The sequence below is a fragment of the Zonotrichia albicollis genome, chromosome 4 (genome assembly GCF_047830755.1).
Source record: "Zonotrichia albicollis isolate bZonAlb1 chromosome 4, bZonAlb1.hap1, whole genome shotgun sequence".
NCBI lineage: Eukaryota > Metazoa > Chordata > Aves > Passeriformes > Passerellidae > Zonotrichia > Zonotrichia albicollis.
Window position 1 is genome coordinate 28538729 of NC_133822.1, and position 15750 is coordinate 28554478.

At 41.7% G+C, this 15750-nt stretch overlaps 1 protein-coding gene across 2 annotated transcripts in view; it reads right to left on the minus strand.

Moving 5' to 3' along the window:
• VWF (von Willebrand factor) overlaps positions 1-15750 on the minus strand; it is a 127563-nt gene that overhangs the window by 26983 nt on the left and 84830 nt on the right. For both annotated transcript variants that reach the window (XM_074539258.1, XM_014270907.3), the window contains exons 34-42: positions 13919-14096; positions 10005-10225; positions 8884-9076; positions 6526-6867; positions 4162-4367; positions 1540-1642; positions 1333-1407; positions 699-803; positions 24-229 (exon numbers count right to left, since the gene is read on the minus strand). In XM_074539258.1, the coding sequence (XP_074395359.1) occupies positions 24-229; positions 699-803; positions 1333-1407; positions 1540-1642; positions 4162-4367; positions 6526-6867; positions 8884-9076; positions 10005-10225; positions 13919-14096 (1629 nt within the window). The remainder of the gene's footprint in view (positions 1-23; positions 230-698; positions 804-1332; positions 1408-1539; positions 1643-4161; positions 4368-6525; positions 6868-8883; positions 9077-10004; positions 10226-13918; positions 14097-15750) is intronic.

Consider the following 15750-nt stretch of genomic DNA (forward strand, 5'->3'; position numbering starts at 1 on the left):
AAAAGACATTTCACTTCCCTTACCCGGTCTGGAATGCAGGTGGTTGATACACAGTCGCAGTCATTGGTGAGAGACTGGGAGAGATACCCCAGAGGGCAGCTCACTGTGGAGTTCCTACAGCTGCAGGTACACTCATATTTGTCACAGCACTCGGTCTTGACAACGGTCAGCATCCGGTGCGATGGGCAGGAAAGGCTTGAAGTGGAGCTGCACATTTCCTCATTGCAGGCTGGCAGGAAAAGGTGGGGACCATGTCAGGCTCATAGATTTTTAGAGTGCTGCCAGTGAACAGAACAGTTCACTGTCAGCAAGGCCTTAATCACAACCTCAAACTGTTATAAACATGTTTAAAGCCTGAGGAGTAACGCAGATATAAAACGCTCTGGTTTGGGAACTCAGAAAAGTTTCTGCCCTGCCAAAAAAATTCTTGTCCCATACACAAACAAGAAGATTTATAAAATAAGCACCAGGGTCAGAGAACACATGCCCAATAGGAAAGTGTTTCTCTTGTCCTTAATTTGAAAGTGTACTCCAAGTACCAGCAATATACTTCTGCCAAGTCTGGGAAATTGTTACACATCCATCGGCACCAAAATTAAACCTTTCAGGTTGGGAAAAAATAATGCCTAAAGGAAGTTGTCAGTGTTGCTCAAATGCAGTGTTCCAAAGTCACTCCCTGCTAGGAAAAAGTATCTTACCACACGTGTAATTTGGTCTGCATTCTCCAGGGTTAGTTAGGGCAAGCTGCAGGCCAAACTCACAGACAGGGGCAGGAGGCAAATCACAGGATACCAGGTCACAAACTAAGAGCAGAAATTCAGAGAGTGGTTAAAACCATGTCTACTTAGTCCTTGAGAAAACACACTCACACATACACATGCACATCCCCATTAACCTCACACTCAATTGCTGTCTTAAAATATGAAGTATATTAAAGTTCAACAGGTCAGAGTTTGTTTTCAAAGTAGCTCAGAGAAGTGTTCAAGCTCTGGTTATGCGGATTAAGGCTCTAATGTTATATATAATTGGCAAATATAGATGATGCAAAAATTAATGCTTGAGAAAAAAACCATTCTAATGTCATTTACACAAAAAAAAAATTGCTCCATTCGCTTCCTCATCTACTACAGAAAGAGATACAAAGTTGGAAGTGAATGGAGACTCATATCCTTAGGAGCTGTTTGGTTTCCCACATGGATGATTTTACAACAATTCAGTTGAATCAAAAATGCAGCACTGAATAAAATATTTTTTTTTAAAGGGACTGTATACTTTAGAAATATCTGGAAAAAGTACAGACCAAGAAGATTCCAAAAGTGTACAAGAACCTACCACACTCATACTCGGGGCAGCACTGGCCAGGGCCCCTGCGCAGGCGAGCGACTTCACATGGACCACACTGCACAGCTGGAGAAAACATCCATAAAACAAGTTTGAACAAAAACTAGGAAGCCAGGAACCAGAGCATCAATTCAAGTCCAGTCACAGAGCTAAATTTGAATAATATTAATTAATAATATTGAATAATATTGAATTTACATTGAACAGTTGGGCAGGGTCGGACCGTACAGTTTATCCTCTTGTTATCGAGACATGTGCAGATCTTGCAGGGCTCATTCTCGGGAATCCATGTTTCCATGTGCTGAAGGAAAAAAACCCAACAGAGTGTTACATAGAAATCCCATGCTCTGGTATGATGGGATGGGAGGATGGGAGTGGGTGAGGATGAGTAACATTAACCTGAAAAATCAGAAGATTCATGAAGATTAATCTATGAAGGGTTGGTTGCTCTCAACAGTAAAAAACTACGGGGACACATAATTCTGCAATGACTGTCATGTGCCAATTTAGCAAAAGATGTAAAGAATGCAAGGATGGGATGAGGAATTACCATTGTTTTAAGCATCAAAAATGCTCAGGTATAAATGCAATTGCAGGCTATTGTGAGTAACAGTGGACTGGTCCTACTACATATCATGATTGCATGTTCAGTGGTAAAAAGGGAAACAGCATTATTTTGGAAAATACAGAGAAGTGTCTGCTTTTCCTAATTAGTAAAACAGAGAAGAATTTCCTATGCACATAAAAATATGCTCTATTTATTTCTCTGTATTTAATTTCCCTAATTCTTCAACACAGAAAAATTAATTGTGCATATTTTTATATTAAGACTATTTGGAGTGTCACTTGATTCTGCAGTGGACTGAAGACTGGAAAAGCACTATTACACCTCTAACACCAAAATCATCACTGTGGTGACTACCTGGGGTTAATGAGCACCTTCAGAAACCACCAGTAAAGATAATAATTTTTCAGTCACTGCTCCTTCCCACGAGATTGGAAATCATTGATATTAAAGCTTCAGTCAAAGTTACCCACACATTTAACACCCATGTGAATAGGGAGGTAAGAGTGGAAAGATGCATTATCAGACATTTTAATTTGCACAACCAATCCAGGTTCTGGGTGAGAACATGTAGAGGAGGTCAGGATGCCACAAAAAAAAAATGCTGTCATCTGGAAAACTCTGGAGCTTGGTTTAAAACTAACACTCTGCTGAGGCCATTAGAGATAGGAAGAAAAAAAAAAGGACAAATCTAAGCGTACTGCATCTATACTCAGAGATAGTTACACGTTTTAAGCCACCCTGTTTAAGTGTTGGGACTAAAATCCCATAAGCCCAAACACAGTCTAGGGTAGAAAAGAACAGAGGAATGAACACCAGAAGAAAAGAAGGAGTTTAAGGAAATTCTGACCCAAGTGCCTATTATATTGCTCATAAAGCTAAGCCTGCAATGATGGAGAGGCAAAACGGGCACATGAGCTGATCCTCCCCAAAAATCTCATTAAGGTTCAAAAGCCCTTAAAACACTGCAATTAAAGTCCCTTCTCCTTCAAATCCCATAACAAAAAGGTGGATTGAAGAGGACTGGCTGATGCATGTGCAAACTCTAAGAGCTGAGTAGCTGGGAGAGAAGAGGAACCACCCCTCCTACTTGGAACAGGGAACACACCACCTCTGTGATGCTGGAATCAGCAGCGTCTTTCACTGCAGCTTTGGAAAAGCATCCACACCTTTTCCCAATCTCATACTGCCACAGAGAGGGCTGCCTTAACTAAGCTAAGTGGATTTTCAGTAAAACCAAAATTATTAATTTCATCAAAGGAATAATTCTCCTCAAAAAATAAAATATAGATATAGATACAGATACAGATACAGATATAGATATAGATACAGATATAGATAGACAAACTACCACTTGACAAAAAGTTGACTTGGTCTCACCATTCCCCACTAACCACTGGAAATATTTCATACACAAATTGGAAAGGACCCACAAGGCTCCAACCACTTACACAACTTCAACCTCCTACAATGCTAAAAATTATCATCTCAACTGCAATACTCCTCCCCTTAACCCTCCTCTCCTCATGCAAGCACCTATGAACTAACATTACATTATACAGCCTACTAATCGCCACCATCAGTCTCCAATGACTTACACCAAGGATAATCAAGTCCAGCTCCTGGCCCTGTAGAGACACACCAACAATCTCACCCCGTGCCTGAGAGCATTGTCCAAACGCTCCTGGAGCTCTGGCAGCCTTGAGGCTGTGACTATTCCCTGGGGAGCCTGTTCTGAGCCTGATACACCTCTGGGGAAAGAACCTTTTCTGATATCCAGCTTAAATCTCCTCTGACACAGCTCCAACCATTCCCTGGATCCTGTTCCTGGTCACACAGAGAAGAGTTTGACACCTGTCTCTCCACTGCCCCTCATAACGATTTCAGTGAGCTTTTCAAAGACAATACTAGACATTTTAAGTAAAGGTTTTATGATTAAATTGTCATTACTCATAACAGTCTGCTGAATGGAGATGTTTATCTTGGTAAATATTCACTTATGCCATCACTCTTCCTCTCTTTCCTCTAGACACCCATCCACATGGAATTGTCACGCCTTTCCAAGTCTGTACAGTCCCATCTGTGATCTTTATATCCAGTCCCAGCCAATTTCACACTAGGGGAACTAAATAGGGCTGACAGCCAGCAGATTAGGAGGAACTGAGCTAGAAAATAAAGTATCCAAAGGGAAAACAGATTTACTTTCAAAGCTGTGAACTCCAACCACTGCCAAAGTTTGCTGTGCTCGCAGTTACCTGGTGGTGTGTGCCATCCTCACTGACACACTGAGTGCAGACTTCTTCACTAACACAGCTGTCACCAAAAATCACCTTTCCCTCTGGGCAGAAGCAGCCTTCCATGGGATAATCCTTGCAGACACTGATGTTGGTATTATTCTCACAGCTCTTCACACAGGAAATGTGGCAGTGGTTGTACATCAGATGTGGAGCACATTTCATTGCTGAGCAAGACAGAAGAAAACACCACCTTTATTTATGAGATCTAAAGAAATGAAAATCAGTCTTTCCTATCTAGCCTTCTTCAGCATTCTTTCAATTTTAGAAAGCCATTATCCAAATAATGGATCTGATCCCTTGCAGCACAAATCAGCAAACGATATTTTCAGGCCACATGAATCAGCAGCAACATATGACTCACCAATATGTTGGTTTCGGTGAGTGTTCACTTGTCAAAATTTGTTTCTAATATTGGGCCACAGACAAAAATTTAGAACCTTATCTGTATGGTAACAGTGCATGGTTAAGAGATAGCCAGGACAGAGTAAAGAGAGTAAAGCATTGAAGAGTTTTCTTTTTTTCTTTTTTTTTTTTTTAATTGATAGGCTGCAGTGTTCCCACACAAGTAAAGAAAGCTAACAAACAGAACATTTTGGTACTTCAAAACTGAACCTACTGGATTTCTGCATCTTTTTAACTGAATTGTCTTATTAACAGAATTAATTGAATCAAGTATAGTTGTATAGCCCTGTAAGCTAACAAAGTTCTTACTGATGTATTCACAAACCTGAGGATATTGTCTCTGAAAGCAAACACAAAATTAGGGCTACAGCTATTCAAAAAACCTATGGACACAGCTTCCATACTGTGTGTTCCCTTAAGTCTATTTTTCTCTATAGCTTCAATTAAAAAAAGTGTTTCCTATTTCCTAGCCTGTGACTGCTGTGAGGTTTTTAAAACTTTGTTTCAGTCCCCTGACAAAAAACATTGAGACAAAACCCGAGCTCCCAAACAAACAAACAAGAAAACATTCATCAGCTAAACTGTCTACAAGTACTCTTCTAGCAGCAGAAAAAAAGTCTTTAGCATTAACCCTTTCCATGTTAAAGCATGACTTCCTATCCCATCATTCCTCCAGTCTGAGTTTAAAACATGAAAAAAAGCAAAAAGCATTTGTTTTACACTTTTTTTTTTTATCGTACCTTTAGGAAACTGGTTCTTCAGTTCTGAAATGAAAAGTATCCAGGGAAAGAAGGCAAAGCAACAATAAACAACTCAACTAGAGAGGCAGGAGGTGAGAAACCAACTGGCACATCAAGACACTCTGTAAAGAGGTAGCTGGGAAAGAAAATTCCTACACACATCCACATCTAAGGCACTTGACTAAACAGATGCTGAGGGACTATCTGAAGGTCTGCAACCATCACTGCAGAAAGGTTAACAGGACGAGGTGGAGAATAAGCCATCTCAAGAGTTATTTACTTGTACTTAATGATACCTTGCATTTTTGGCAGATCTTTAGGTACGCCTCCAAACAGGAACAAAAAAAAAAAAAGAAAAAAAAACAGGAAAAGAAAGCAGAACTACTTGTCCATGAGAATTTAGAAGAGAAGGTATACAAAGTCTGAGTTTGGCTCTAGCATGGGTGTCTTGGTTGGGTTCTGGTAATGTGCAATACTCACATCCTGCTACACAGCACAAACATTTCATCTCCAAAACACAAGCAAAATCCAGGCAGAAGAACCAGATTTTCAAAGCAAATTACAGCTGCTTCAGTCAGCCTAGCAGGCATGTTCTGGCAAGAAATGACACCACAAAGATAGGCTATTTCCCCAGTTTTCCCTGCAGCAGAAACTTAAAATCACATTGGCTTTTCCACCACATTCTCAAAAGTTTCAGCTTTGATGGAAATGGAAGGATTTGGGAAAACTATTACAAAGAAAAGTCTTATTTTGTGCCAGGTGTGACAGTGACAGGCTGGGAAGCAATTCCACTAGTCCAAATTATGAAATTCTCTGTCCACCTCAGACCATCCAAAGTCCGCATCAAAAGCAATGATATCTGCTGATAAAACAGCCTAGCAGACTCTCAGCCCAAACCTGGTGCCACAAAGGCTTGGTGGCTGCAGTGCTAGGTACTGTCACATAGCTGTGGTTATCTGTTCACAGTATATTTCTCCCTAGTCTGGAATTTTATCAGTGTACCAAGAAACACTTCTTTCATAACATTCAGCTTAGTAGGTGATCAACCAGTTACAAGATCTGCAATACGACTTGTACAGTAAACTTGACTTGGAACATTCAAAAACTTAATATTACACTGATGAAATGCCCCAAAGCAGGGCAATTTCTGTATCAGTTTTAGCACAGAGTAAACTCTTACGGCAAAGGTCAGGTGCTCTCCAGTCTACACAGACGCCATACTCCCTGCAGATGTGAGCGTAGGAAGTGATCATCTCACAGGCCTCCTCCTCATAGCAGCTGCTTTCCATGCAGGCCTCATAGAAGATGTTGGGGGTGATGATCCTGTGGCATTCCGCAAAGCGGTCCGAGACCAGCAGGCGGCAGTAGTCGGGGGTGCGCTTGGAGCACCTGTCCTCCCTCCGGCTGTCACAGACCTTGCCCAGCTCTGCCACCGTCCAGTCCTGGATAAACACGCTGCTGTCAGCAGTGGCAGAGCCATTGCGCAGCGTGAAGTCATTGACGTGGTTCTGGTCACACAGCCCTGGCAGGGTGAGTAACAGGAAAAGAAAAATCTCTGAATAATCTGCACTATAATATAGTATATAATATTATAATATAATATAATATAATAATAATATAATATAATATAATATAATATAATATAATATAATATAATATAATATAATATAATATAGCAATATAATAAATCTAGAAAAAAACAGGAACGGGGTGGATGACGCTGGTTGGAGTGGCTCAAGGAAATAGTGATATTCCTTATAGCTGTTGTCAACAGAGGCCTAAACACCCTGGGTCTTGTTTCTCATTTCCTCACTAAAGGAGGTACAGGTCAAGCCACAGAGGTACGATCTCTGTATAGATTACATCACTAAGGATACTGCAGAATTAACTCACCCAGATAGCAGTTGCTCTCTCAGATTTTTCACCTTCACTGCAAGCACTGGTCAGATTTCTCACAGAACTGAATTGTCATGGTTTGAGCCTGGCACAGAGCCAGTGCCCCCCCATGAAAATGCCTCACCCTGGTGTCTACTGTGAGATGTGACCAGGAATAAGCAAAACAGGCTCTAACTTAAACATAAAGGACACTTTATTACTTAAACTACAGGAAAATAGGGAAAGACCATAAGGAAAAAAGAAGAAAAGAATTGAAAACCTTACAAAAAAAAACCATTTTCCTCCTCCCCACCACCTGACTTTCCCAATCCAATACATTCTCCCAAAACACCCGGTACGACACTTTAGTATACTCAAACATCAGTTCATGAAGAGGAAAGGAGTCCTTCTCGTTCCATAGGCTTCTCCTGGAAACACACTGAAACCTCGTGTGCTTCTCTGTTACTTCGGCACCACCCGGAAAAAAAAAGTCCTGCCGCTTGTAACATTGTCCTTCCATGCCCAGTGCTCTCACCACCGTGCATGGACCAGAGCTGCTTTTAGGGTTGTCTTTCAAGGATGCCTTGTCTCACTCCAAAAAGGCACAGTCTCTGCCTTTGGGACATCTGTCCCCCCCATATTTTTCCAACCCCCTGGGGCCGGGGGGTCCTCACGAAGAACCTTCCTGGTTTTGAGGCACTGCCTCCCCCTAAATGCAGTCTGTGTCACAGGAACAACTGAGTCCATAGCCACGAGAAAAGTCCAGCCAAAAGGCCACTCCAAATCATCTCTCCCCATCCAATCATCTCCACATCTCATCTCTTATCTCCCTTCTTATTCAGCTTCGAGGAGGATTAGCATTTTTGCAAGGCCCCAATCATGCAAGAAAGGGTTAAAAGTTTTCAGTCTCTGTCTGTCCTGGGACGAGATGATACTCCCACACGTGCTGCTGCTGCGGCCGGCCGCTCTCCCTCCCGGAGGGGAGGGGGGGGGGGCTGGCTGCCCGAGGGCTGACTCTCTGGGATCTTCCACCCTTCCATCCTCGAAGCCCCCCGAAGCCCCCTCAACCCCATCTCTGTCCAGGTCCCAGGCCTACCGCATGGCCGGCCCCTCCCCCGCCCAGCAGCAGCGGGCTGGGCGGGGGAGAGAGAGATCTGACTTCTTCGCCGACGATGTCCCAAGAGAGCGTTCCAAGGGCAGTGCCTTGCTTTTAACCCCTGTGTATTCTCGGAGGTGTGTCCAAACCCCACTGGCCACACCGGACGCCAGTCTCAAACCCAAAACCTTCATTGGTTTGACCACAGCTTCCCAGAATTCCCACTCCTTCCTGGTCAAACCATGACATGAATTCATAAGTATCTACAACTAAACCCATATCCAAAAAAAAGCACAAATCTCCTTGAAAAGATAACTTGAAGCAAGAAAAAACAGAAAGCTGTCTCTGCTGTTCTTTCTAAAGTATTACTGGGCATCAGTGAGCTGTTACATTGGGGATGAGAGTAGAAAAACCTACACAGACATCCAGTATTCCCCCAAAAGTGTAGGACCAGTTCACCCAGAGAGTTTACAGATTTGGAGATTCACAAATTGCAATAAATAAATAGAAGTTCAAGACTAAATAGGAAGCTGTTAAAAGTACTAGCTTACTAACTTTCAAACTTACCACAAAGCCCTTTTGTTCCTGAAGAAAAGCTCTTTGAATTAAGTCTAAGAATAAATTCATTGTTTCTTGGAGTAAATGTGAGATTATGTCCAAGAAGAGAGAACTTGATTTCATGCATTATTTCTCCATAGGCAGTGATTTCAAACAAGCTGCTGGAATAGGGGATAAAAACCCTTTCACCATTAACAGTCACCTGTTTAAAAAAAAAAAGGTGAGGTCATCACATCAGGTCTAGCAAGCAGTTACAAATCAACCCAATTTTACAGTTGAAGCACATTTTGACTTGACAAATACCTGAAGATCCAGCTGAATCTGGACATTAAAAACAATTTTGCCAGCTGGAGGTTTCTATTGAGTCTAAAAATATACAGAAATACTTGACCTTCATCCTGTGAATTACATGAACTTTTCCAACATTTTCCTATATAAGCACACTCTCTGAGTGCCACATGTTTACAGACTAACAACCTCATATTACAAGGTTCAAATGATGCCTCAGTGGAAGTCAAGGCTGTCCAGCACCATGCAGAACTTGCAGTAGGTGCTTTGGTCCACTCTGTTTTGCTGCATGAGTCAGAAGAGATCGTTTTGGCAAGTTGGCCAACACCTGTATGTCTGAGCAGCCAGAGGCTGAAACATGGGCTGAGTTTGAATATTCTCTGCCTATGAAACAGATGTAATGCATACTAAGCTAGCCTTTCTTCCAATGCTGAGGTCCATTTGCACACAAGGTGAGAAGCAACTCCCTAGACCTTCAGCTGGCCAGTCAGGCACAGCTCTGTGAGGGACAGAGCACTCTCCCATGGACTAAACATAGTGTGAGGGACCAAAAGAGAGGAATCAGCATGCAGTATGTCCTGTCTGTAATCCTGCCTTTCTGGCAGAAGTGTCAGGGACACATTGCCAAAACCCATGTTCTTGACATTGGCACACCAGCACAACAGGGAGAACAAGAGGGGAAACTTGTCTGGCTCATTAAGCAAACATTGATTGTATCATGAAATGGAGAAGAGATGTTAAAAATAGGCTGAAACTGGATCAAGAGATGAAATTTGTCCCCATAACTTGAATTCTGCAGCATGAGCAGACAATACACAGATGAATTCATGGTGTTTGCTTACTGCCATGTCACTGAAGAGCTGCACTCCTACACCATGATGCTTCACTTCGATGGAGTCCATGCAGTTCATCCTGGGTGCTGCTCTGCAGGGCTCCTCATGGAGCAGGACTTCAACATCATGGTACAAGTCTTGAAATAAGGTGTAAGAGCAGTTGCCAGTCAGCTTAAAATTCAGCCCATCAAAAGTGACAATGTGTTGAGATGAACTTCCTATACAGACACCTGAAAATAAACAACAACAACAAAAAAAGTAAAAACATTGTAAATTTCACTGTTTCTTCACAACTGTTGTGGGCATGGGGAACCAATTAATTGGGAAAGAGGAGAAAGTAATGAATTGCAAATGCTGCAGCAAACATTGACAAGAAACTTTGGTAAATACTTTATCACACATGGAGGTTTTTTGCAATATCTTTGTCTGAGAACAGTAAGTATTAAAAACTATTTGGATAAACTTGTAAAAAATCCCTTTGCCTAAAACTTATTCACATTCAATATGATTTAGTAATAGATTTTATGTAAAAATTAAACAGGGAAAATCCCTTTCCTGTTTGTAGAAAGACTGTAACACTCTGTTCAACCTTTGCATCACATGATATTCAATACAGTGTTACATTTGATTCCAAATGACACTATTTCACCCTTATCAGAAGTTGACATCCACGGACTGTTTTTCAGACAGGAAACAGGAAAACTGCAGAAAAATAATATGCACACAATAAACCAATGGCCAGCTGATAGTTGCTCAGTGTCCCGGTCATTGGGTTATAAACACTTTCTTGTCTTCAAAAACTGGAAAACAAGGAAGATTATAATCCCAGAAGAACCAAAACAAAACCTGATGCTCCTGGTTCATATATTTTCAAATCTCTTGCTTGAAGAATAATAAGGACAATAAAATCAATGCCAGCAAAACATGTAAGGGGGGAAATTACCATTGTTAGTAATTCAGTACTTTGCTTCTAGCTGAGAATAATCTTTTTCCTAATCAATGACCTTCAAATTTAATTTCCCAAGAAAAACAGCATGGGAGGAAGGGAGGGAGGGAGCCTGCCCCTTGGAGCACTGGAGGATCACAGAATCACAGAAATTCTAGGTTGGAAGAGACCTTTAAGATCATCGAGTCCAACCCATGTTCTAACACCTCAACTAGATCATGGCACCAAGTGCCACATCCAGTCTTTTTTTAAACTCTTCGAGGGATGGTGACTCCACCACCTCCCTGGGTAGATGATTTCAGTATTTGTAAAATACTTCCTCCTTAATTCTAGCCTGTATCTCCCTTGGCGCAGCTTGAGACTGTGTCCTCTTGTTCTGTCTGTTGTTGCCCAGAGAAAGAGACCGACCCCCAGCTCACCACAGCCACCCTTCAAGAAGTTGAAGAAAGTGATAAGGTCACCCCTGAGTCTCCTTTTCTCCAGGCTGAACAACCCCAGCTCCCTCAGTCGTTCTTCATATGGCTTGTGTTCCAAGCCCCTCACCAGCCTCGTTGCTCTCCTTTGGACACGCTCAAGCATCTCAACATCCCTCCTAAAGTGAGGGGCCCAGAACTGGACGCAATACTCCAGGTGAGGCCTCACCAGTGCTGAGTACAGGGGAAGAATGACCTCCCTGCTCCTGCTGGCCACACCGTTCCTGATACTGGCCAGGATGCCCTTGGCCTTCTTGGCCACCTGGGCACACTGCTGGCTCATGTTCAGCTGACTGTCAACCAGCACCCTCAGGTCCCTTTCCACCTGAGCACTGTCCAGCCACACCGTTCCTAGCTTATATCATTGCAGGGGGTTATTGTGGCCAAAGTGCAGGACTCAGCACTTGGACTTATTGAACTTCATCCCATTAGATTCTGCCCATCCATCCAACCGTTCCAAGTCCCTCTGCAATGTCCTCCGTCCCTCTAACAGATCAACACACGTATTTTACCATAAATGCTTATAAAGTTCATACATAAATAACAATGAAATGAGTTAGCAATAAAACCACATTTCTCAATCTTTACTTACTCATGAACATTACAAAAAATTTAAGGATACTGGGAATCCTTTTACATTTCTCAAGGAGTTCTGTAGCACAAAATACACTAATGTGATCCATTTCAGAATAGTCCAAGAGCACACAACAGCCATGAATCACATTGCAAATCATGCTGCTGTAAAATTGGTAACTAGTTCAGCAAGCAAGCACCTTTGCAGTGTAATTCCTGAACTATCCTCAGAACTCAGATGACCTAAGAACACTTTTTCAAGGACTTCCTGTTTGCAGTAGCATTTGTCACATCATCCACACTGTCAAGACAAGGCTGGAAATTGTGTTATAGCTCTTTAAATGAGTGAATCATGTGTCAATTTAGCAGCATTTTCATGGGTGCCTAATGAGCCTCCTTCCATAACAACAGAGGTGCTGCCTCACACAGAGCTCCTACTCAGCACATCCTCTGCTATGCCCATCCCTGCTTTTCTGATTGCTGAGAGTTTTGTTTCACAGCAACAGAATCAAGCTTTCCAGCTGCCACGGATGTTGCTTTAGTTGGCACAGAATCACCATGGTAGCACTGAGCAGTCATTAAAAGAGGACTTGACCCATGGGGGTTTCTAATCTGCTGGGGGTGGGGGGAGGGTTGTTCCCTCCTTCTGCAACATGAAAGCTACCTACTTTTCCCTCACAAGTTGGTCAACCTCAGGAAAAAAAAATGGAGTACCATGGCTCATTAAATTCACAAAGAGACAATTCTTAGCTCATCTTAACTTGAGTGACCTATAGGGCTTTTCCTGATAATCAGCTAACAGTATAAAAAGTTATTTTCATTTACTCCTTTCAGAAGGTTTTTATGAAGGTATGTCTTGCATCTCAAAAGTAATGCCCTCATGTTGCTAGCTATGTGTTTAGGATCAAGAAATTTAATAAAGATACACTTCTTAAGGCTAGGTATCACTAAGACTACCTTTTAAACATCTTCACATGGATAGTTACAAGTATTTTAGATATTTCTACTTTTTCAAAATCCTTGTAGCAAACCAGAAACGTTAGATTTCAAGTGTTAAGCATTTAGATCACCAAATACACTTTTAGGAAATGCCAAAACAATGGGTGTAAAAAATTTTGTATGTCCAAGAGTTCAGGGAACAAAATCCAGCTATGAGCTTTGGTATTTCATGCAGTGTCTGGAAGAAATTGTACTTAGATCAGCCAGCTCAGCAGAGGACATTTTAAATTGAGCTTATATGTTGTGAAGAGGAGGTGTGTGTATATATGGAGAGTTCTGATCTACTTCTAAGAAGTAATCATTAATTTAGATTTAAACCCACTTATGTTATAATAAATAGATCACTAGCCTTAGGGCTGCATCCCTCTAACCCTGTAAATGTGAGTGGATGCACTTAATTCCTGTTCCTGTCATCCCAGCCCAGGCACCAATCACACAGTGTTCAGCCTTCTGCTCAGATACTCCGTGTGAGGTTATCTGGTGGCAGAGAGAATTTCTTGCTCATGTCCTTGTACTACGCCTCCTTGATTGAGGGAAGGCCAAACCCTTAAGCCCCAAGATGGACCAAGAATCCATTGCTTGCTTTCAGCTTGCTGAGATAAATTCCTGGTTTCTCCTGTACTTCTTCCTTCCCAGCTCACACAGCTTTGGAAATGGAGTGTGAGATTCCCTGATAAAACACTGTCATTCTGCTAATGCAAAAAATTCAGTGGCCCTGAACTTGCAAGTAGCATTAGGCATTCCAGCATCAGTTAGGCTCTTACACTCCTAATTATTTGCTTAAACGACTGTATAACAAATAAATGGCAATTCCTGCCACCCTGGTCACCTTTGAAGTGTCCAGCGGCTGAGAAGTTCCACTCAGCATTACATTTGTGGTCAAAACATTTCAGGTGATGGGGCGGGAGAGGCACCCACAGACAGATACTCACATGGGCACATCCATCGGCAGCCACAAGTTTCCTCCACCTTAACAGCAGGAAGGCTGCTGTGACACACAGGCTTTGGCATCCTCTCACAGTTGATGTGGTGGCTCTCTAGAACTGTGTAATCTCCTGGGAAGCAGGTCACAGTGTGGCACTGGTCTGGTAATGTCCATTTATCACCAGGCTAGGGAGGGAAACACAGATATGGAACGATTAAAACCATTTCAAATGCAAAGTTTGGCTGATGTCATGGTGTGGGACTCTATAAAATTCAGAAGGTTTTCATCCGTCATGGAAATGACGGATGAAAGTACAGAAAGGGAGGAAGGTTTTGAGTTAAGACCCTGAAATCGACAAGAGTCTTTTGAACAATGACTTGTAACTATTGTCAGACGTGATTCATATCTTTTTCACTGACTAGGCCTTCACAGCATTAAGTTGCTGTGCTGTAACATAGCAATGCTTAGTGTCAGCAAGAATAGGCCTCAAGCAGATAGTAAGCAAAAATGTTATAGTAGGGCTATGAAACTCAAGTAATAAACGACACTGTTATGAAAGTTTCATTTTAGATCAACAGAGAGGGGGAATTGTGGGAATCCATAAAAATCAGAAGGTTTTAGGAAGGTGGTAAAAAGACAGGCCTCAGACAGCAGATTTGTGAACAGTGCTAAGGCAGCAGAAAAGTTTTCTAAGCTGTAGCGAAGACATGGGAAATAGAACAATAAGAGCTGTGTAGATAGGCCTTCTAAGTTGCAACTAATAATACAATATTTAGTGTACATTTTAGAAGGTTAATTATGAATAGAGCTCTGTGCTTTGTCTTATAAAGAAGCCATTGTGCTGGAGAATAGGCCGTTATTATTTTAATCAGAATTACATGTGCTTCAGATTATCAGATAGAACTACTGTCAATATGCTTTTGCTCTATGTGATTGGCTGAGACTGAGATTGAGACTGTTTTATGGTATGTTGTAACACTAAGTTTCTTTGGCTTTCTGCAGGAGCAGCGAGCTGTAGCATCTTTTCTCTTCATTGTCATAACAATGTAATGAGAATGATGCTGGAAAAATAAAAGCTCAAGATGCTGTTTCCAGTGGCCCCGTCCTGTTTGCGTCTGTATACAAACTACTGGTGTAACATCATGGAACTACAGCCAGAAAGTGAAGTGATCCTGACAGCAGTGCTACTCATATTAGCCTTGGGAAAATAAATGGAATGTGCTTTATTAAGGACTTCATGAGGATGAGAAAGTTTATATTAGAAACACTAAGAAGCAGGCTGAAATTCCATGCTAAAGGTAACAGTCTACAATAGGAGACATTTTATTCCAACCACCTATAGTTAGAGCTTAGCCGTCCTACAACATGCATTGAGAGCAGAGCAACAAAGACTTTCCTTCAGCTTTACTTTAAATTTCAAATCCTTTACTTTTCATAAGCCACAGATGGTCAGAGCACAGCAGGAATTACTATTTGTTCCAAACTAGGAAAGAGTGGAATATTGTATTTTGTCAACTCTAAAAATTTAAAACAGCTCCTATCTTCCCAAAGGAAAATTGTTCCTGTACAGATCAGTATTATTACATGTACACAGTGGATTTCTAGAGCTAAAGAATTAAATGTAAAATATATTCCTGTTTTCTAAAGGACAGTCTGAATTTTAAGACACTGGGATTATGTACTAATAAATGACAGAGAAATAGATGTGCAATGTCTCAAGATTTCTGTCTGCAGAAAGCTAAGCTCTCTGGCTCCAATCCTATAGAGCTCTAAAGTCCATAAGCAGGTTGAATGAGTTTTAAAACAGCATTGAAGTATTCCTGAAGTGGGCATCCCCAG